This window comes from Panthera pardus, unplaced genomic scaffold (assembly GCF_024362965.1).
Source record: "Panthera pardus isolate Hobbes unplaced genomic scaffold, ASM2436296v1 HiC_scaffold_16, whole genome shotgun sequence".
NCBI lineage: Eukaryota > Metazoa > Chordata > Mammalia > Carnivora > Felidae > Panthera > Panthera pardus.
Genome location: NW_026526721.1, coordinates 47,342,893 through 47,367,084, shown reverse-complemented (window position 1 = coordinate 47,367,084; position 24,192 = coordinate 47,342,893). Strand labels below are relative to the sequence as shown.

The 24,192-nt window shown below is 39.0% G+C and overlaps 2 protein-coding genes across 4 annotated transcripts in view; one reads left to right on the top strand and one right to left on the bottom strand.

Moving 5' to 3' along the window:
* CMSS1 (cms1 ribosomal small subunit homolog) overlaps positions 1-24,192 on the bottom strand; it is a 379,579-nt gene that overhangs the window by 218,707 nt on the left and 136,680 nt on the right. For 2 of the 3 annotated variants that reach the window (XM_053903253.1, XM_053903254.1), the window contains exon 2: positions 9,139-9,240. The exons of the other annotated variant lie outside the window; for it this stretch is intronic. In XM_053903253.1, the coding sequence (XP_053759228.1) occupies positions 9,139-9,240 (102 nt within the window). The remainder of the gene's footprint in view (positions 1-9,138; positions 9,241-24,192) is intronic. 3 annotated transcript variants of the gene reach the window in all.
* FILIP1L (filamin A interacting protein 1 like) overlaps positions 1-24,192 on the top strand; it is a 301,368-nt gene that overhangs the window by 146,417 nt on the left and 130,759 nt on the right. The window lies entirely within an intron of this gene.

Genomic DNA, 24,192 nt, shown 5'->3' with positions numbered 1-24,192 from the left:
AAAAATTAATTCGACCCAGTGGATCACTGTGTACCACATGTCCTCCTGCAATGTGTTAAATCTAAGCTCTTATGACCTAAGTTTATTTCCAAAAAAATAAATACTTATATTCATTTCTCATAAGAAGTTTCAATCTCAGTGTATATAGAATGCTTTGAGCTCTCTGTGAAAGGAATGATGTAAACATTAAGACATTAATACTAACATTATCCTCTAGATAACCTCATGAGGTAAGTATTCATGTCAGAGGGAATATTATTTTACAGGCAGAGAAGTGAGCTGATTTGCTCAAAGTCAGAGGTAATGGGAAAAGCCAAGAACATACTCCAAGAGTCCTGAGCTTGTATTCATAGCCAAATCTAAGCCAAGCTTTTCAGTCTTTCTGGGGGTGTGAAGAGAGTCTAAGAACTTTATCCTTCCTTTTTTTGGTCTGTTCTTGTCCCATCCCTCCTTCCTCATCAATTTTTCCTACTCAAAAGGGAACCAAAAGAGAATGCAATGGGCACCTAGCAGCCAACTAAAGCCCTCCCTGTGCAGCATCTGGGGTAGTACCGAAGTTCAGTCAGGCATATTCCATGTAACTTCTATTCAGGGCTCTCATTCAAGGCAGCCCAGAGCTCTTGCAGCCTGAGTTAATTCAGTTCTAGTAAGCTGCTGTGTCATCCAACTATAGCATGCTCCACCGAATTCATTCTCTTTGGTCACATCTAGTACAGGTGGTCCATTTAACTTAACAGAGATCCCACTCTCCAAATAGTTTTTCCCTTTTTTTTTTTTTTAAAGTTTATTTATTTTGAGAGAGAGCGAGCATGTGCACAGGTGAGGGGCAGAGAGTGAGGGAGAGAGAGAATCCCAAGCGGGCTCTGCACTGATAGTGTTATGGGGCCTGATCCCATAAATCATGAGATCATGACCTGAACCAAAATCAAGAGCTGGACACTTAACTGACTGAGCCACCCAGGAGCCCCTCCAAATAGTTTTTCAAATATAACACACTACATTTATTAGGACAATTCTAAGTCTCCAATTTTTTTGATGGGCCCTGCATAACAATCATTCAGGAGAAACAGAAATCTGCTAGACTCAATTATATCTAGTTTCATGCCCTAAAATTTTATATAACAGCAACAACAACAAAATCACAGTTATCTGGAAAGATTCAGGACTTAGACTGGGAAGAAGAGGAAGGGAAAAGAGAGTAAGAAAATGGAGAAGGTAAAGAAGTAAAGGAAAATGAGGGGGAGCAAAACTTCGCTTTGCAAAAAAACCTGGTAACTTGTTTCCTATATTTAAGGAGAGGTGCAGAAGTTTGTCAAGGTACTACGGCTGATGTTTGTTATGTGTGGATTCTATGGGAAGGGCATACCACATAATTTATTAATAATTGATAAAGGACTGAATGTACAGTATGCACTGGGGATTTAAAGATGAATAGAAATGTAAACTATCACAATTTGCTGAAATGATAGCTTTAATTGCTAGTAGGCATATATGCAATGGAGACAGAGGGGAGGAAATTTGCAAATTCATTAGGTCTTTGATTTGTCTTAACCTCAGTCCAGGTAGGCAGCAAAGAGTAGGATGAAGATTTATAACATAGAAACGACAGACTGAGTTTTAGTAAGATAAAAACCACATTTGTATGCCCCACTGGTTGGCACATAATCAGAATCTTCAGTGGTGTACTAGTAAATGGTTAACAACTGGCTTTCTGAGAAAAAAAAATCCTGATAGAGCATCTGATTTCCAAGATGCAAAATATTCCCATGATGGCTAATTTCAAGCTACCAAAATGACATAACTCAACATGGAGCTGGGAAGAGAACAGACATAAATAACCTCAAGAGCACAATGTACTAAAATAATTAGGAAGTGATGAGTTCTGAACACTTGTTATCTTTGTTTTCAAGAACTTGTTTATTTAATAGCAATTACAAGAATTTAATTTTTAATAATGACTGTGTGTAATATAAATAGTTCAAAGTTTTTGAAAATTTAACAGTCATGAGACAGTAAGGACCAGCTCAAACACACCACTGGACTCACACCCTAGTCATGACAGGGGAGGGGGTAGTAACCCATACCCGTGTTTATTTAAAAAAACTGTTCCTCATTTTACTTCCTGCTGTCCTCTTCCTGTGTTATCCTACACTTAAGATCAGAAACAACTATTCCAGGCTCATTGTATCCCTCTCTTTGCCCTCTTCTCTACCTCCAGTGACCCTCAGTAACTGATCCAGCCCTCTATCAGGAAGAGTAACCATGCAGCCTAGTGCTGAAATCTGACAGACTGGGCTTCCTGATCACTACTAACTTTATAAACATTTGATAAATGATGCTACTATTATTACTGTTACTCAATGCCCTGCCCTCCATAACTATATTTTAGATGCCACCACATTCAAATGGCATTTTGAAGCTTCAAAAATCTGTATCATCAGATTTTCAGGCTGTGTGGGATGGGAGGCACAGAAAGGAAGAACTGGTGGTAGGGGGAGTCTACTTCACTGTGGGAGATCTCTCCAGAGTCTACCATTTCAGCTCCCCGTTCGTCCTTTCAACCTCCCAACCTATGCAGTCTGCTTAGGTGTCTTCCCAACCTATTCCCAAATAAAGAAACAATTTCTCTGAGGACTTACTTTACCTATAAATTGTGATTCTTTATCTGTTTTAAGAGATATTGTGAGAGTTATCCCTATAAATATCAATTTCTCCGTTAAAATACAAACAAAATCCAGACAAATACCTGGGAGAAACTCAGAGTTACAACTTAATTATTTATCTCAACTCTAAACGTCTGGAAAATCAACCATGACCTTGAGAGACCATGGTGCTATTTCCGCAGGAAACAAAGTGCTGGCAGGAACACATGCCACAGCACCTGACAGAGCAATACAGTTAAATATGACAGTCTGCCTGACAAAAACTTATTCCAACCTTTCATCCTTGATCAAAAATTACACAACTCCCATATATATTAAGAACACAAGAAAGAAGGTCATGAACTACTTAGTGTCAAAAGAAACACACCTGACTAATGTATTTGTTGTTTCACAATTTATTAAGTTCATATCCTTTATCTCACACTGGGGACTAAGTGACATGTTTGACTAGTAGGATTTAAATCTGCTGAGAAAATATATTCTCTTGGACCAGAGTAATCTTTCAAGGTAATTACTAGAAAATACATTTAGTTACAAAGCAATTTTATAAATTTATAATTTATCATAATTTACAGATCTAGATTTTTATAAATGTATTAAGTACTCCAATAAATACAATAAAGAAGGTCACGTTTCTTTTTTGTTTGAAGAGCAATGTTCATACACAAGGTCTTCAGCCAGGGAAGTTATTGTGTCTGCGCACTACGGACTGACTTAATGCTAACTTAGGGAAGTGTTTTCTAGTTGTTGTTGGAAATGCAGTGGATGAATGGTATATGAAGATATAATCCCCTAGGCAGCCTGGCAATGCCTGGGGCTACTATTCTCAGGGACTCTTTGCTTCAACTGCCCTCTAAAATGATCTTCTGTTTACCTGATTGTCCTAAACAAATATCACCATTTTCTCTGAGTCATATCAGGAAACACAGGTTGGGGAGCATTAGTTTAGGGAACACTTCATTTTGGGGCCTGACACACATACAGAAGATCACTGCCAAAATCCTGACTCAGTGAGCTGCATCGACAAGATATGGTACAAAGAAAAGAGGTAGGAATTTGGGTGTGGCTCAGGTTTCCTCACTAATCTAGCCCCGAATCCTTAGCAGATCACTTTACTGTCAGGTCCTCTGATTGCCTCATCTGTAACATAAGTGGATTGTCCTTGATCTTCTTGAAGTGTTGAGCCAACAAGACACCCCCTAGATCTATGAGCTCCATATACCTCATATAGGGCTATACACTGTAAGGGAAACTTAGAGATAGACACAGACACTGCCTCTATTCTCAAGGAACTTGTAATCCAGCAAAAGATAGGATTATTAATGAAGATACACAGTAATGGGTAAATATAAAATCTAACTGAATTGTAATGAGTTAGAGGACTGAGAATTGTGTATAACTCTTAGATGGTACCTCCTACTGGGCATATAAATCTACGGTGTGAATTTGCATCACAGAACTAGTCTATGATCTCTGCTTTCATTTAATCATGCAACAGAATAATCAGCATGTTCAAATACTGAAGATTATTTGAAGATTATCTGAAGATTATAAAATCATGTGTAATGAAGAGATTGGCTTCACCTGCTTGGTTTTACCTAGGTTTAAAGTTTTCGTTATCACACATTTCAATTAAGTCACAAACACACTGATGCATATTCAGAGAACACTGACCAAGGAAAGGAGTGCTAAGCATATTCCTTTGAAAAAAAATTAAAATTCCCACTTGCTCAACATTCTTTGCTACCTTTCCAATGCTTTCATACAACTGTCCCACCTCATTTCTCCTTGGACCCACAGAGACCCTAAACTCTTTATTCCTCTGTTACATCCTTATGCATCAATGCACTCCTACTTTCACTTCTTTTCCTATTTAGCAGCACAGGGTCATCACTCCATGGATCACTACTTCAACCTCTCTGAGCTATCTTTACCCCTTCTGTCCCTAGGAAGCACTTGCCTGTACACCCTTAAAACGTAATCAATCAACCCTAGAGAAAAATCACACGTGCTTGAAAGCTGGGGCAACCGTACATTCATGGCTGCCAGCAATAACTGGCCTGGCTTGGTAACACTGCTAGGCAATTCTGTTTCCCTAGAAGTAAGGATATTTCAAACCTTGCCTTGTTACCCTAGTTTTCCTATCCTCTTTAGGCAGGCTAAACTCTCCATGACAGCGGCAGGAGGCAGGGAGATCAACCGAAGCTGCAGGCAGCCACAACTGCTAGTAAAACTCAGGCCAACTCCTGAAAGCCATCAGGAGTGGGATCTCTTCTAAACAGTGATGCCTGTGGGTAAGGCATGAAACGTGGATTGGTGAATATCTGCTTTTTCACTGATCATGACCACACCAGTGAGTATGTGGTTGTGACCATCAACAGTAGGCAGGAGCCATTTGTAAAGATCTCTAATTTTGCAGGCTCAGTAAATTTCTTTTATCTATAACCTAAATCTTTCCTTACATATTCTTAGGGCCTAGAATCAAATACAAGCTCTGCCACTTAGCTTTCTGACCTATGGTAAGTTATTTAAGCTCTCTATCTGGGGAAAATAGAGGTATTTGCTTCATGTGGGCGTTAAATTTGTTAGTATAGCAGGGCCAGTTCCAGTGTGCTGTAGAAGTGTTTACTATTATTATTATCACTGCTGTTGTTCCATGTATGGAAGTAACCCAAATATTCTCACAGTTATAAAAATGTTAAAACTGTATTATCACTTTCTTCCTCTTGTTTCTCCAAATACATTGTTGGGGAGATGGCCTTGTTACTGAATGAACCATGTCTGTCTAACCCTAATTAAGGACTGAATACATTCTTTCCCTAACAATACAACATAATATGCAAAGTATTTCCAAACCTGTATGATCTCATACAGAACTTGCTATGTTTCCCATAGTTATTGCATAATCAAGAGAACAATAAATACCATTCCTAATCAGGACTATCTATCATTCTCTACTTTCTTGTAATGTCTGACCTCATCTCCCCACCCCACCACCTGTCAGTCCTGCTTTCTGCTCCAGTACTTCTGCTGGTGAGTAGGGATAAAGATCCCCATACAGTATCTCACCCAGGCAGAACCACTCTCACTTCCCTGAACTCCCCATGTACTCTCTCACCTTCAGCCTTTCCAACAGGCTTGTCCTTCTACCTAGAATACCCTCCTTCCTTCATTTATCCTGCTCCCTGGGGTGGCTCACAGTACTCTTCTGGACTTTGATTATATGGTGTGTCCTCCAGAAACCTTCCCTTGACACCCTCAATCCCCAACCACCAAGGCTGATTTGGTGCCTCTCTATAGCCCTTATCATTCTGTTATTAATTACATCAGAAATTCCCCAAATGCAGGGATCACAGCCAACTTTGTTCTCAATGCTTCCCTAGTCTCTAGCTGTGTCTCATATACGCAAAGTTTGTACCCTACAAATAGACAAATGAATTAGGACATAAGAAAATAGTCTGATAGATCTAAAGATGTTTAATACCTACATAGGGGGCATGGCAAGATCACTGTCATTGTCTTCAAACATCTTCAAATATCATGGAAGAAGAATATTTATTCTATGTAGCTTTAAAAACAGGCACCAGGACCAGTGGTGTAGGCTCTGGGGAACTACATTTCAATACAATGTGATGAACAACATTCTAAAATGTAGAGCAAAAGATATGCTGGCCAGTATTCAGCTGCATATAATCGGAGGGGTTCACACAGGGCCTGGCAAAAAAGAACTGGGTGATAACCCAGTCTCCTTGCAAAGTTAAGATTCTATGACTAATAAAATTCTACTTCTGGGTACCTGAGTATGCATATGTAGGGTAAGAGTTGCCCCACATGCATAAGAGAGAAGATCAAAGGTCACATATTAATGCTGCCATGGGCCTACCACACCATGGGGCACTGGGGCAAAAGAACAGTAAGAGGTTTTTTAAAAAAAACAAAGTAATCCAACCCCAAACCCAGCATTCCAACATAGGGGACAAGACCAGAAAGAAGCAAATCCAGGTCCCCTGGGGCATTCTCCACACTACCTCCCCTCATCCTGAAGGAGGCAATTTAACTTTACAACTTTCAAGCAACTTCCCATTAAAGTGGTTTCAACTTCAGATTTATTGCATTTTCCAAGGTTACCTCATTCGGGCTGTGCATAATCCAGAGGGACTCAAGGGGCCACACTGTAAACTGTTACAATAAATATTAACGAATATCGTGCCTGATAAAACCTGCAATCTGCAGACACACACATGCACCCACACAAAAAGGGACTTTTCACCTTATATGGTTACTTAAAAAAACCAACTCTTTTTACATTCCACTTTGTTGGTCTGCCAAACACGCAGAGTACATCTACTTTAAAAACACCAATTAAAAATATTAACAACACAAAAATATATAAATGTGGTTCAGAGCCAAGGGCACATAAATTGACATGGATTCAGACAGTAAGCAAACATAAAATAAGAAACAGAAACGACTACATCATCCAAAAGGAAGCATGAACAATAGCCCTAAATGTGAAAGTGATCCTCCCCTCCCCCATTCCAGTTCCTTAACTCCTCCACCTCTGAGGGCACGCTAGTGATTAGGAAGCAGGCAAAATGATTGAAACAGAGAGGGATAGAGGAAAGGGCCCAAGAATGATCTGGGAAAGATCTGCAGGAGATGGGAGGAGTGGGAGGCAGTCTCATTTCACACTGTAACTTGGGGTAGCCACAGGGCTTTTATATTCCTTACCAGAAATGCCACATCCACAGGTGTCCAAATATCTCAAATACCTGGGCTGCATTACTGAGGAGCAGCTGTGGAAAGAGGGCTGGGCTTGGAGTTATAGTCTTTGAATTGACATTATTATTATTATTATTATTATTATCATCATCATCATCATCATCATCATCATCTAGGTCCTGGCACTTAACTTCTCCGACATCATCATCATCTAGGTCCTGGCACTTAACTTCTCCGAGCCTTAGTTTCCTCAATCTGTAAAATGGGGATCCTAAAACCTACCTCCATAGCATTACTGAGAGGAATAACTAAAACGAGGTGTGCAAAAGTGACTATCTAGCTAGAAAAACACACAGAAAATCTCAATGATTTTGTTTGGAGAGAAAAGAACTGCTTGCCTTGGTACCTAGCAGGCTGAGTTATCACTATTTTTCTGAAGTTGAATTTAGCCCAGGCTGTGGGGCAGCCCATCAGTAATAACAAGAGGCATGACGCTGTGCACACTGTAAGAAATTAGTGTATAAAAGAAGGAGGGAGGCAGGAAAAAATGAAAGATGAAAGAACTAGGGATAATCCCAACATTCTTTCTGCAAGAGGCACAGACTTGTTGTACCCTCCATGCCGTTCCTTTGCACCTCTTACCTTATTCCTACCATAGTAAATGAGCTTGGGGTCTCAGCCAGGGTCCCATGCTCATAATCACATTGCTGGGTAGTTCTAAAAAAAATTACATTAGTACAATCCTTTCCATTAATTGTTCTCTACACAATTATCCCATATCTTCTGGAAGCTGCTTTGATAATTCATTGGAGACCCTCTATTGCTCTATCTTTGGAGTCTATTAAAAATAAAGTGTCTTTATTACAACTAATTTTGTTTCTAATTTTTCCAAGACCTCTTTATGGGATGTAGCATTTTGGTCTATGGATTACTAAATTCAACTTGTCAGTCCGCAAAAAAAACAAAACAAAACAAAACAAAACAAAACAAAACAAAAAACCTGGAAAACCAAGATTCAGTAAATCCAGAGAACTGATGCAACCCATAGAATGAATTAGAACCAGATAAGAACGAAATAAACTAATTCTTCTTCATTCTTTTTATATTTATACAGAACTTAGAATATTTAAAGTTTGAGGTAAATGCAAACTGCTTGAATATTTATACAATTGTGTGTGTGTGTGTGTGTGTGTGTGTGTGTGTGTGTATTTAAAGTAGGCTTCATGCCCAGTATGGAGACCAACGTGGGGCTTGAACTCATGACCCTGAGATCAAGACCTGAGCTGAGATCAATAGTTGGGACGCTCAACTGACTAAGCCACCCAGATGCCCCTATATGATAATATTTTTTAAAACATTATGACTCATCATAAAAACTCAGTAATCCAAGCTCATTATCCCCACCTTTCAGCTAAAAAAAGACTTGTTTAGAAACATCTGATGGCTTCCCACTACCTTAAGCATAAAGTAAAAACCTCTTAGGAAGCTAGATGAATCCCAGTATGGCTCTCTCTCTAGTTCATACTGATGTCTTCCCCATCCCTTCTCTGCCTCCTTTATAACATCACAATCCTCACTACAACCTCAAGCTCTAGACCCACATTCTGTTCTGCAGGTCTCCAAACAGGCTTTGCTGGTTCATGCCTCTATTCCTCACTATACCCACTCTGCCCCCAGCTCTCTTTCTGCCCGCATTAACACTGAGATTTGAATCAACCTTCACTTCAAGTATTTTCTGAAATGCTAAGCTTACTCATTGTTCGCCACTTATCTCCTGGGACTCCTCCTACTGTGTGGTACATACAGCATGGCACAATTCTTCTTGGTTCCCAAACATGTCCTTTCTCTGTAAGTTCTGTGAAAGGTAGGATCAAGTCCTATGTCAGCACTTTTCCTGATGCGCCTCCGTAACATACCACTTCTTCATGGTCAATGACAAGCCCTAGTTCTAATCTTCATGGCTCTGCTCAAGTAGGGGTAAGTAAAATGGACTTTGGGTAGCTGATTACTTTCCCCTTCTCTTACTATTCCTTAAATTCAAATTAAACATTCTTTATTCTATTTAAAAAAAAAAAGCCAAATTCACAGAGTTGGGGCAAACCAGATCAAGGGGGCAGATGGCTCAGTTTTATAAAGGAAGACTGACTATAGCAGCTTAACTTCCAGACTTAGGGTGGAACCACTCTGCAGATGTTCACAGAAGGTCCCAGAAGGGGGAAAATCCCAATTATATACAGTACTGAAGAAGTGATTAAAAACACTGCTTTGTTCCTTTAAAGACTTCTGATATTACCACACAGAAACATAATTAGAATCCTGTATACATACGTAAATAGTAAATTTTGTGTTAGCATTTCAAAAAAACTGTCATAACCATTTGTGAAAAACCAGAACATTCTGGCTCCAAGTCTTGATTTGGTTGGTCTTTCTTCAACTAGATACTTTTATTAGTGCTTAGAATGTGCGGAAATCAGACCTTTTAAGAATAGGCTGCTCCATACAATACATGTGGTTCATTCACTACTTTTACTATTTTCCATATTTTCTCACTGGCTTGGCCTTTTGCTTGTACCAACATCAAACTGCCAAATCAGAATGCCCTGATGAATGTTTTCAAATCACTCTGCTGCTTTATACAGCATCTTTTGTATACCATGTAAAAATAAACTTACAAATATAAACACAAGTATTTTTATTCTTACGTAGGGCAGTATGTTAGGAAGGGAGTGGGGACTGGAAAATGGCACCAAGATTTCTAGCCTGGATAGCTGGGAAAAAGATGGAATTCTTAAATCCATGGCCAGGAACATGAAAACCAAGAAGTTCCTAAAATTGGAAATTAGGAAACCAATGGCGAGGGCAGATGCTGAAGTACAAATAGGGGACAGGAAGTTAAAAGACTAACAGTATGGGATCACTGGGGGGCCCAGTTGGTTAAGCGTTCGATTCTTGGTTTCGACTCAGATTATGATCTCACGGTGTCATGGGTATGAGCTTCACGTCGGGCTCTGTGCTAGCAGCAAGGAGCCTGCCTAGGATTCTGTCTCCTCTCTCTCTCTGCCCCTCCCCCACTCGCACTATCTCTCTCAAAATTAATAAACTTAAAAAAAAAAAAAAGACTAACAGTATGAATTCAGGCAATGTGAACTAGGGAGAGAAACTGGCAATTAGTGGGGAAAGTCATGAAAGTAAAGATTTTATTAGAAAATGGGATGTTTGGACATGTTATGAAGTTACAGAAAAAAAATTGGTATGAAAAAGAAACTAAAGACACACAGGGGAAGGAGGTATCTGATACGGCAAGATTCCACAGAAGATGCCTATGATCTAACGTTCAGATGAGCACAGATCCTTTTAAGACAGGAAGAGAGGAAAATGTTTAAAGAGGGGAGAGGTTTTGAAGGAGGTGGTTTAGGGAGGGGCGGAACAAAGGATGCTAATTTGTGAAGGCCAAGAGGCCTGTGGGAACGGGAACAGCGCAAAAGGTTTAGAATGATGGTTTAGGAGGCAGAGGCAAGGAGGGATGAATGAAACTATTATTGATAGTCAGGGCCCATTCGAAACTGGAAGCTTAAAGATATGTTCTTTACATTGGTCAATCATTTGGTCAATAAACATTTACTAAGCAACTCTGAAATTCTAGGCACTGTGCAGCCCTAGTAAAGGATTCCAGAGTCTAGTCAGGAAGTCAGGCAAGTAAACAAAACATAAGGCAATGCAGCAAGCTCTATGTTAAACGTCTACAATAGGATACACAAGAAAAGGGAGAAGATGCATTTAGTTCAGGGGTGAGAAGGGGTGCAGTTTCCTGGCAAGGGCGTTGCTTAAGGTATTAACAGTCCTATCTGTAAACTGAGAATGAAGAACGGGGCAATTGGGAACTCCATGTCATTCATTACTTTCTAGGCTACACTAATGAGGATCTTGACCATCAGTGCTCGAAGATGTAATTTTTATGATCACCAGTTAGGCAGACACAACTAACAGAGCTCCAGGGGAACATAACAGAAACAAAAAAATTTCAAGGGGTGCCCGGGTGGCTCAGCAGGTTAAGCATCCGACTTCAGCTCAGGTCATGATCTTCCGTTGGTGAGTTTGAGCCCTGACTGGGCTCTCTATGGTCAGTGTGGAGCCCACTTCAGATCCTCTGTCCTGCTTTCTCTGCCCCTCCCCTGCTTGTGCGCACACACGCTCTCTCTCTAAAATAAACATTAAGAAAAATGTGCAGACTTTCAGCCACTGTTTAAAAAAAAAAAACCTTTCACATACTTTCACAAGCAACACACCTTCTGACTGTGGCATACGCCTTGTTAGAGTCTTCAAATGTTTCTGGGAACTATTCTGGCAAACTAGTTTCCTGACTTAAATTGGGCCACTAATTCCAGTTTAATAACGACTTGTATTCTATTATCCCCGGCACCAAGCACAAAACAAATATTTTCTTAGATGCCTTTGCTAATAAAATCAATTATCTGGGCTTTGTCTTCCATCATAAGAATGCTGTAGGTATCTTATCTTTCCATGAGAAATAAATACTCCAAAGGCTTCACTGTTTATACTCCTTGTCATTTACCCTCTGAAAAATCAAAGTCTGCACTCAGCTTTGCTAATGGGCTCTGTTTTGTCCTCGGTATGAGCATACCACTTCATTACTGTAGAGAGGATTTGAGTTCTGAGTTAAGATTTAATAGAAAAAATAGCTCTCCATCACTAGAATGGTACAGTCACAGAATTGGAAGGGGCCTTGAAGCTACTTATGTAATAGTTTAGTGATGAAGGACAAATTACCCAGCACTTGATCTAACTTTTTGTTTTAAGTGAGAGAAGATACCCTTTCATTTACTATTGATATATCACAATCTTTGTAAGAGTCAAATAAAATAGTGGAATTGCAGGATTTTTTGTATTCAAAGTGATTTTGCCTTAGCTATGCTGTACTAACCACAGCTAACATTTACTGAGGGCTTATGATGTGCCAGGCACTGTGCTAAGCACTTTATAAGGATTATTTCATTTTGTCCTTGCAATAATCCTAACAGATTGGTTCCATTATTATTCTCATTCTACACTGAGGAAAGTGAGGCTTAGAAAAGTTGATAGCCAAGTAGCCTGTGAGTTCCTGTTCTGATTCTGCCATTTACTGATGTATGGCCACCATCAATAGGTTACTTAATTTCACATGTCTGTGTGTAAACTGAGAACAACTACAATGCCTACCTCACAGGGTAGATGAAAAGATTACATGAGATACTGGCTCAAAGCACATCTGCCATGAAATCTGTTTTTTGTTCTTGAGGGTGCCATAAGGTACTAGAAAGAATCTGGGCTGTGGAATCAGATGATGTGGGCAAAAAGCCTGGCTCTAATACTTGTCAGTTATGTGATGTTGGGCACGTACATCACCTCTCTGAGCTTCAATTTCTTCACCTATAAAATATGAAGACCAATACCTATACTCCCAGAGTTAGTGAGATGATTCCTCATAAAGAGCTTACTTAGCTTAAGGCTGCTACAAACCAAGATGCCAGCTCCTATTCCTCTGAGGATCACATGATAATTCTCTTAAGAGTACAACAAAAATATGGAATGTGAGTTCTAAGAAGACTTCAGGGGAAGACTGTGTGAGAAAGGAGGTAATGGTTAACTAGAGAGCAGGTCAGTGTGGGAGGTATGCCTTATTGCTTTCTGATTCCAGCATGGGCAGATGATTTGGGCATCAAAAAGACAAGTCCTCATAAAAGGGAATAACTGAACAAGTTAGCCAATTGCTCATGTAGATGGCTGCTTGAGGCAATTCTTGATCATTATTAACTGAATTCCTAGGAAGGCTATCACTGTAGTTTCATATCTGTGAAAAGTACCCTCCTGTAGAAGTGATGAGTAAGAAGTGTTTCAAAGATATTTATAGCACCCTCCCATGAGCAGGACAATGGGGGAGAGCCCTTACAAGATACTAATAAAGTCCTCTTCGAAGAGGCAGGTTGGATTTATTCTTTTCAATGTGGAGATTTAGGACCTCACTCAAAGGTAAGATGGTCCATGGTGTCATGAAATAGAGAGAGGTCAACCTTTCTGGGACACAATTTTTATACAATTTCAGTTCAGACAAAACCAGGTAAAAGCACTTATACCTCAAATGGCTCTCTCAAAACCTCCACACTAACAACACTACTTCACACCTTAGAACCTCATTGTGCATGATACATCTAGAAGCAAAAACTAGAAATAGGGTCTGAGGTAGAAGCAGGTAAGAGGAGCAAATAAATGATTAGTTATAATTTGACATAGAGGTAGAAAACAAAATACAAAAAGATATTATTTAGTATCTCAAATGTGTCCATATACACAACATTGAACTTTAAATAGGAAGTACGAATTACTTTAAAATATCCATCAAAATGGTTAAAAAAAAAAAGTTCTGGCACAAGAAACACAGCCGTTGCTGGAAAATCTGCCTTCACAGACCACCCAATTCAATAACAACACTGAATTAATACAATGTTATTCTGGATTATTCCCAAATCTACTTACAATTCTATTGCCCATTTTGGGGTATACTTTTATAGTATTTTCTTTGTCACTTCCCAGCAGAAAAACAATTCAAAATGTAAAGATTAACATTCTCAACCACCTCAACTTTTTCTAATTCAATACATGAGAAAGTTTCTTATGTTTCCTCTTAGGAATATTAATGCACAATTTAATAAAAAACCTAAGTGTTTCTTTCTTCTTCACTCAAAATTAGTAAACAGAAAACAAACCAGTAAACATAGACATTATAAGGAACCCTGGGGTGGGAAGAGGAAATGGGCACTTCCTGTATAGTTCTATGTGTTTAAAAGCTATGTATCTATTTCTAGAAGAACCATATCACAGCCTTTTCTAGCACTGTAACTCTAATAAACTGAGAATATAAATGATCCATTCCAAGTGGCTTCTGTTCCAGAATGACCAAGCTAGCCAGCATCCACACAGATTCTGAATTGTTTTTTCAGGTCCTGAATTCTTTAAACAGGTTCTAAGAGTTGGAAATTTCTGGGTTGGGGTACAATCAGCAAGAGAAGACCTTTTTTCCTGGATTTGAACAGACAAAATGCTGAAGAACAGTTGAGGAAAATATCTGAATTCCTCAGTGTAATACCATAATTTGCTAATTATAAAAATAATTTAGACACCTAGCTAAAGCTAAAAATAATTCCACTGAAACTGCCCTAGTTTGATTTAGGACACAAATTCTGTAATCAGAGACATCAGATGTCAAAGAGGAGTTGCTCCTTAATCCCCTTATTAAATCAATGAAGATATCACATCTACAGGAGACTGAGGTCTATGTAACATCACAGCTCTCATAGCCCTTAGTGGTGCCTGTGCCACATCTATCTCTTCTATTTAATTTTTATTCAACAGCTTTAGAGTGGACACTAGGTCTTATGCACAATTATACACACCCCTCTGGAATAAATAATGACTTTGTAAACATCCAGAGGTGTGGGGAATCTCTTTTTCAGATCAATTTATTCCATAGCATCCCTCATAAATGTTTCATAGCAACATCTAAGGCAAGGGTCAGCAAAATATGGTTATTTTGGTAAATAAAGTCTTACTGGAACATAGTCATGCCATTCATTTGTGCATTGTTCTATGGGTGCTTTCTGGCAAGACAGAGTAAGTAGTCGTGACAGAAACTGAATGGCCCACAAAGCCTAAAAAATGTACTATCTGGCTCTTTCCAGAAAAAGTTTGCTGGCTCCTGATCTAAGGGCACCTGCTGGATCAATCAGTCAATGAGTATCTACAAATATTGGATATAAACATTATATCCAACATTACATCCATTATATCCATTGAATGTCTAATATCCAACAGCTTTGCAAACACATAAGTTCTGCTGAGTTAAGGCCACATGAATTTTGTCAGGGATACTGGACTAAAACAAAATCTGGCCATTTGATGATGAGACAAACTCAATGAGTGATTGATTTCTTCATTCATTCAACAGACCGATTACACACTATGTACAAAGTACCAGCAACCTAATTGTGAGCAGAGTATGTATTGCACTCATGGAATTAACAGTCCAGTGGGGGAAGCTGAAATTCTTTAGATAATACAGACATATGTAAAATTGCTGCTGTATGTGGTGTAAAAAAGAGGTCATGGGGTCACCAGAGTGTAAAATGGGGTTATGACCTAGTCAAAAAGGTCAGGGAAGATTTCTCAAGGGTGTGTCTCTAGAGCTGAGGGTTGAGGGCTGAGTGGGAGGAGTTAGCCAAGTAAAGAAGAGAGGGAAGAGGTCTAAGCACCAAGCACAACATGGACAAAGGCCCAGGGATGGTTGGAGGCGTGGGTGAGGGGTCAGGGTGGGGGTGACAGGGAGAAAGGCAGGTATAAGCTACTAAATGCAAGCCAGCACATTTGGAGCAGAAAGAGTGAAGAAGGGAGAGGTATGAGGTGAAATTCTGAGCCAGATCAAGTATGGCCTTGAAAGTCCTATTAATAAGTTTTTAGTTTTCTATGGGCAGAGTTACACTTAGTAATAATCCCTGGCTGACAGTCTTTCCCCCTCAGGCCACTATTATCTTCATGATCAGCTCTTTTCATTCTTTCCTTCTAAAATTCTGAGTCAAAACACAGCTTTGTTCTGAATATTCACCTAAGTCTTCATCATTCTATTCAATGAGGGGGAAAAAAAAGGAAAACAAGATAATAAAGAATTTACTTATACATCTTAAACAAATATAGTAAGTCTATTATATCTCAAAACTGGGAAAAATAATAAAATAAGCTAAAAAGCAAAAAACAAAAGGATTTACTAAGCAGCTTTTTGTGATTGTATTAAACATGTATAAAGAGAATTATCTGGGCTGCTTCTATCCCTCTTTCTGTCAGGGGAGGTGGATATCAGGAATCCTGTTAAGGAGGAAGATTCACACAGCTGTGGGCTGTCTCCTGCTGGGAACGGTAAAATTGTAAGCTGTAATTATACTATTTGATGAATAGCATTTTGTAGCTGAAAGGCAAGGGAAGGAACTGGGGGAGACTATTGAAAACAGGAGGTAATAAAGAGAAGTGAGAAAGTCCCAAGAACAAGACACATAAAGCATGGCTAACCACTTCTTAACTGTGTGACCTTGGGCAAGTTACTTAAGTTTTCTGAGTTCTAGTTTTCCCATTTGTAAAAATGAGAATAATCAGATGTCTACCAAAGAGTTGTCAGGAGAACTCAATAAGATGATGTTCAAGTTCCTAAAATCTAGCAGGAATTCTGATCCTGTTTTCTTCCTTTCCAGTAAGACAGTCTATTTCGGATGTATATTATGAAACAGGTAAACGAGGAAAACCAGCAATAGAAGATTTAGATAAGGAAGTAAAGGTGGAGAAAGTCTTATCTGCAATTATAGTAGGTACCTCCTTGTTGGTTTATAGTGCTTTGTAAACTTCACCAACTTTTGTTCTCTAACCTAATGGCCCAATGACTAACACCTTAAAATGACCTTAACCCCAATCTTCCTAAGCTGGTAACAAAAATACGTAAGTCAAAGGTAGAATCATACCTTTGATTATGGAATAAAAAAGCTATTCCGGATAATATTTAATGACATATTTAAGAACATTTATAAATTAAAAAACAGCAACAACCAAAGTCAGCCTGACACCTGCCCCTCTTCCCAGCAAGTGGGCATATGGTGCATACCCACTGCTAAGTGTGTCATTAGTAATCACTGTGATTTGTTTGTGGAGGGCGAGATTGCCAATACCAAAGGAAGTAATTATTTCTACAGACGCAATTAAAAAAAAGTAAAAATTATACTTTAGCTACAGAATGGCTTACAGAACCACTGCAAATGTATTGTATAACTCTAATCAAATTTTGAGTATATCATTATGCCTTTCTGATTAGGAAATACTAACTTCAGCACCATATACTCCTTAGTACCTTTTTAGTAAAACATTAAGTACTTTAAAAATGTAGCCATGTGAGTACTCCCAGAAGGAGCCCAAGGTTGCTATTGGATTGTTTATTTTTCCTTCTTTCAACTGATAAAAGGCACTGAGGGTGAAGTGGCCTATTTAAAGTAGTATTATAGGTAAAAATACAGACAAGTCATGGATTCCTGGCTTCCCTAAATGAAGAATCAAGCCATGCTATATAACTAAGCATTTGGGAAAAATTGAAGGCCAAAAACCTAAAGCACATTTAAATAATCAAGCAAGAAGCTAGTTACCAATTATGAAAAACAGAAATAGTACTAATACATCAAAATAGAGTTTGGGGATACAGTCTAAGGTTTCTTCGTAGGCCCAGCCTCAGTACTTCTAGAACCAGGAGCTTAAAATGGGAAAACTCTGTTTAGTTGTACGCTTAATGATAAGTCACTCTGATCATTTGTTCAGTTTGGGGAGAGAATTTTTCCTTGCTTTCATATGTAGGAAATCTTCCCAAGTCTTTGAAATTTACTCACCATAATTTATATTATCAGATGGCATTCAATTAATAACAGCATCCTGGGAGATAAAATGGCAAAAGAATTTGGGACACATCTTAAAAGAACTAGTCAAAATTTTAAGACCATACAGTTATGAAAAATGAGTGTTCATAGAGCAGATGTGTGTTTGTCAGAGAGCTTGTACAAAGAAGGTGCTCCTGCCCCAGTGCCTGCTGGGAAGAAGCTAGGCAAACCCATCTCCAGGCTCTTCCAACTCTGATGATGTTTTATGATTCTTAGACTGTTTTCTGAGCCAATTTGGTCCTTCTCTGCACATCCTAAGCTCATGTAACAATTTAGCTTTTGGTACATTGCTTGGTAACTATGTTTTACACACAAAGTACTATCTTTTGGTAACAAAGGAATATTAAAATGATGACACAGTCACTCTAGAGATTGGAAACAGAAAGCTGTTACCTTAAAAGTTAAAAATATTTATCTTAACACCACCAATGTCTATACAGCTTTGCTTTTACTTTTGTCTGAAACATATTCTCCAAGTCCGATTCTCATTTTTTGAATTAAAGTCTACACAATGAAGTAATCTGTAAATGTAATAGCAGTCTCTTGCATGAAGAGAAAAACATTTGTGAAAATAAATGTCCTTCTACCGTTAAAGATGAATTACTTGGGTACGTTTTCCAATTCCAATTTCATTTCCAAATTCTCAACTTTCAGGGCTTCAAGAGGAGGTACATGGTCTACTCTAACAGTCTCTTATGATTTCTATATTTATATTTTTTACCTTCTTTTTTCCCCAGTTTTATTGGGGAATAACTGAAATATATGACTGTATAAGTTTAAGGCATACAGCATGATGGTTTGATTTACATGTATTGTGAAAATTTTTACCTTTTAAAAAGTGTTCAAAACAATTTCATATTTTTAATTTGGTAGGAGTGAAAGAATTTAGAGAGGAGATAGAATAGCAATTACGAGTTGTGATTAAATCCTGCTGAGGCTAAAATCATGACTTTAAAACAACAAATAGATATTGTTCTGAACCAAGGACAGTTTTCATGGATTCTAGCCAGTTAAAGTCTAGATAAGTGGTTAAGGTTCCTTGTTAGCTCTGGATCCCTTCTAGATTGATAGGGGACAGGCCTCTAAAGTAAAAGTGGGGGGAGAAGAGAGGGGAGGATCTGGAAGATGATTAAATATTCAGTAATAGGACAATGATTAATAATTGCACCATCATACAATGAAGTACTATGCAGCTATTAAAAATTGTGGCATGGAAGAATAATGATGATGGATAATGTTCCAAAAACAACATGCACATTATAAAGGACACAGAAAAGAAGAAAGCCTACAAGACACTACAGAAAAAGATGAAAAGTAGAAACGTCAGCATGGCTGGATTAAGGATACATTTTAAAAAATATTTATTTTAGAGACAGAGAGTGAGCACATGTGCACATGGGGGAGAGAGACAGAGAGAGACAGAGAATCTTAAGCAGGCTCCATGCTTAGCACAGAACCCTACATAGGGCTCAATCCCAGAACCTTGGGATCATGACCTGAATCCAAATCAAGAGTTGGATGCTCAACCAACTGAGCTATCCAGGTGCCCCAAGGATACATTTTAAAAATTTTATTCTTTATGATTACTTGGCCATTTTCAGTGCTTCACACATATTACTTTTTATATAAGAAAAAATTTTTTTTAAAACAACAGTGATAATGCACTCATAGCAGAAGGCAGGCAAGTGTGAGCACCTGTGCAATGAATCACCTGTATTCCCCTGACGGAAAAAGTGCCCACACTTGGCAATTCAGTGCTTTACATTACTTCTATTGAAAAACTATAGCCAATGGGGCACCAGCGTGGTTCAGTTGGTTAAACGGCTGACTTTGGCTCAGGTCATGATCTTGCGGTCTGTGAGTTCAAGCCCCACATGGGGCTCTGTGCTGACAACTCAGAGCCTGGAGCCTGCTTTGGATTCTGTGTCTCCCTCTCTCTACCCTTCCCCTGCTTGTACTCTGTCTCTCTCTCTCTCTCCCTCAAAATTAAATAAACATTAAAAAAACCAGAAAATCCCAATTTAAAACAAAAAACTATAGCCAATGTGCTAGAGCAGCAGTCTCTACTGAAGGTTAAAAAAGAGAATACTCTGGGTGCAGGCCTCATCATGAGGCCCCAACTAAGTCAAACTGCAATAGTTTCTCACCTGAAAGTAATCATGTTGTATGGCAACCTGTACCAAAGAGAATAGGCTGGCTACATGAAGGCTCTTATGGCACTAATTAAAAACAACAACAACAAACAAACAAACAAACAAACAAAAAAACCACCCTTAATGTTTAAGATCAACAGTCTATAAGGCCAAATGCCTTCAGCTACTCCTCAGCTGCTACTGCAACTAACAGGGAGTTCTGATCCAGACCCAAAACCATTTGGATCAGGAAAATCATAGCACTTAAAAGTTCAATAACAAGAAAACAGGTTAGTCTCCCATTTAGCTGCTATAACAAAACAATCTTTATCCATCCTTTCCAGGATGAGAATTCCTTTTCCATAACAAAAATCTTCCTAATTTCCCATTGGTAGTACTTGTAGCCTTTCCTATTCAGACTGAAAAAAAGCTCTAACTATGAAAGCCTACAACAAATTCATAAAATATTTAAATGGCTAAATATAGTCATAAAATATTTATTGGCTATCACACAACATTATCCATAGCTATTCTGGGAACACATTAATATTCAGTTGTTTAGGGGCACCTGGGTGGCTCGGTTAGTTAAATGTCCGACTCTTCATTTTGGCTCATGTCATGATCCCATGGTTCATGAGTTTGAGCCCCACACTGGGCTCCGTGCTGACAGCATGGAACCTGCTTGGGATCCTCTCTCTTCCTCTCTCTCTACCCCTCCCCTGTTTGTGTTCTCTCTCTCTCTCTCTCAAAAAAAAAAAAAAAAACAAAACAAAACAACCCCCCCCCCCCAAAAAAAAAAAAAACCCAACAACCTCAGTTGCTTACAATGCTTTTGGAATACAGACTGGAAGACCTCTTTGACAATTTTGAAAGCTCCCAGGGGTTCCAGGTTGACAGGTTGAGAACCATTACTGCAAACCATATATTTTATCATGGATCAAGGCCACAATTTCAAGAACTTTATCTATCCAAGGTTATCACTTGAAATAAAACCATCAACTATCTGCACACACACACTCACAAAAGAAATACGCAATTTCATGGTGAAGTGCTAAGCAGAAGAAATGAAAATAGTTGTGAATGAGTCACAAGCTGTGGGCACTGAAGTGAATATGGCACTTCTGAGCCTAGGGGTTTCTTCTGTTGGCTCTGTTACAGAGGTTTAGCATAGTAGGTAGGGACATGAGAACCCTGATGGGGGATGATGGGTTCTTTTCTAAAAAGTATGGGATAAAGTTGCCTTCTCCTTCCTTATAAAGCCTTCTTGTGTCAGCAGGCTGCCCACCCCCAACCCCAACGAAAACAGGGGCAGCCCCTAAATGCCAAAAGAATAATTGTCTGAGCTTTGCATACTGAAATTGAGTTGGCAAGCTCTCCTCCTTGTAAAGAACACAAAGAACTTAGTTTAGTCTGTGTGTAAATGCTTCACAATCATTACCAAAACATCCAAAGCAACATGTTCAAGGGAGGGTAATGAAGCTTTGTTTCTCTCCCTTAGTTGTAAGCTTCTGACATTCATTTACTTACTTATAGTTCTTAGCAGCAGCCAACCTTCTTGGTCAACATGTACTCTTGGCTATCTTGGGCACTTTCTTTCTAACAAAGGGCTATATGGAACCATACATGGTGGGTAAAATCCCCAAGCTCAATATATCTAAGACCCATGGACTCTGGAGCATCTGAAGTCCGGATCTATTCAACTGAGCTGGAAAAGGGGTTCTCCAATAATTAAAGAACACCAAAAAGTACTCCTCCATACAGATGAATGGGACTAGGGGCTTCAGAGAGGGCTTGGTTGACCCTTGAAAGCAGAGAACATGAGAAGAACCCTGATGTCAGTTTGAAGAATCCTGAAGGCAGTGTGACCCAAACTTACAGGGTGCAGCCAAAGACACACTACCCTTGATGCATTCTGATGCTCCTTGGTGCTTTTTGACTTAAGCAGGCCTCCTGCCTTATAACAACTTCTTTCCTACCACCTAGAATAAGTGGAATAATGGAGAGCAGTGAAGGAGCAGGACCTTAATTCACACTGTGCCCTCATCTGAGACCTAGCCCAGACAGTTTTCTTTCTCCCTGGTGGTTTCTATGTTCTTCTGTCCTATCATCATGTCATGATGCAGGTCTTTGGTGAAAGAGCACTAGGCTTTTCGATTTTGCTGACACAGTCAAAACTGTACATGAATGCTGAGAAGATGTGTCTCCCATCTTTAAACAGATCATTATTCCAAATGAGAATGAATTCAGGCAATAGACCATAGGCTTACAAAGACTAGGGGGGGCTCTGAAGCCAACTGGAATTCCTGCTGTGCCACTTACCAGTTCTGTGGCTCGAAGCAGACTGACTTAACCTCTTTCAATTCTGGTTTTCCCATGAAGCACAGATTAATAGTATCTGCCTGATAGTGCATGCAAAAAAAGAGAATGAGTGTAAAGTGCTTTAGCACAGTGCCTGGCCAGAAAGATAGTAAAGCTTGTGCTGCTGTGTTAGAAGAGGTATGCTAACGAGAACCTGGGTAAGCATACCTTTTTGAATCAGTGCTCTTCATCATCTTGTGTGGGACAGTTATGGCTAGTTGGGACCAAGAAGCCAGTCACTTTATGTTAAGTCCCTCCAAACCGCCAGGATCATAATTCCCTATCTCTCTCTCTCCTGAATAATAGGCACCGGTTCCTGGCCAAATCCAATTTCTCCAGCTTGCCACTCTCCATCTTGGCAAGGCACAAAATAACTCACTCTCTGAAAATACCAGTTTAACACCGATTAAAAGAATACCCTTGTTCAGCGAGGTAGAGCACTGAGTAATATACTCTACTCATGATGCTAAAATCCAATAGTTATTTCTTATCTCACTCATCACAAGAGGGAAGTCATGTCTGATGAACTAAGAGACAAAACTGTATCATTATATCTCCACCAGGATGAGTTATGCATTCCTGTCATGTGCCAGGCACTGGACACAGTACTTCACACACATGATGCTGAATCTTCCCAACAACACTGCAAGACACTGAGTCCTAAAGAAATGAAGTAACTTGCCCCAAACTGAGCAGCATATGGTGATACAGGAAGAGTTGTAACTCAGTATGGCTGGCCCCAGAGACTGCACTCTTTCTCCTGCCATACACCATGTTGTTTCCTACTTCTTTGCTTATATTGGGATTCTACAAAACAAACAGAAGTTGTAGCACACCAAAGATTTGATATGTAACTAAAGTAGATGGAATACTAAAAACAAACAGGGGCACTTGGATGGGTCAGTAGGTTAAGCATCTGACTCTTGATTTCAGCTCAGGTCATGATTTCATGGTCGTGAGGTTGAGTCCTGAGTCAGGCTCCGTGCTGAGCATGGAGCCTGCTTGGGATTCTCTCTCACTCAAAATAAATAAATAAATGAGTATTAAAAAAAAAAAAAAAAAAAAAAAAGAATACAACAAAAGCTCTAAGTTGTAAATTCAAACATGTCATTTGTCAAAGGTTTTCCTTTATAAAATTTATTCTAAAAGAGTGTCATGGTTGACATACACTGGAAATGTCTTCAAAACCCTTTCAAAGGCCACATACAAAAAAGCTAATCCCATTATTTTAGGGTCACAATTGGGTCTTTGACCAAAAACAATATTAGCTGACCCAACTCTAACTTGATTCACTAGATTTGGTTTCAGTAACTTTTCCCCATGGTCAGAATTCACTTTCAATGGACCAGAATCTGCCATGGCTGAGGGATATTCCAAAATAGAAAACTCAAAAGTGGAGTTCTAGAACTGTTGTGACCAGTGGCAATACTGTTAAAAATAAGGTCACAGCAACTTTCTGCTCCTTGAAATGATTTTCACTCTTGGTTCCTAGGATACAGCTCACTTTTTGGCTTCTCTGTCTCTGCTTAACGCTCAAACCGTAGTGCCTTCTTTCTTTCTCCACCTTACACTCTTTTTTTCCTTTTTATAAAGAACTATTTAAAATGTTTATCCATCTAATACTGTGTGTCCCTGGTGCTTTCTTTTAAAATCTTTTCTTACGAACATTTCCAAATACACCAAAAGTAGAAGAATGTAAGAAAGTCCATGTACCCATCCTTCATCTTCAATAATCCTCAACACTTTGCCATATATTTACTTCATTTTACCCCATACTTTTATTTTTTCTGGAGTATTTAAAAATAA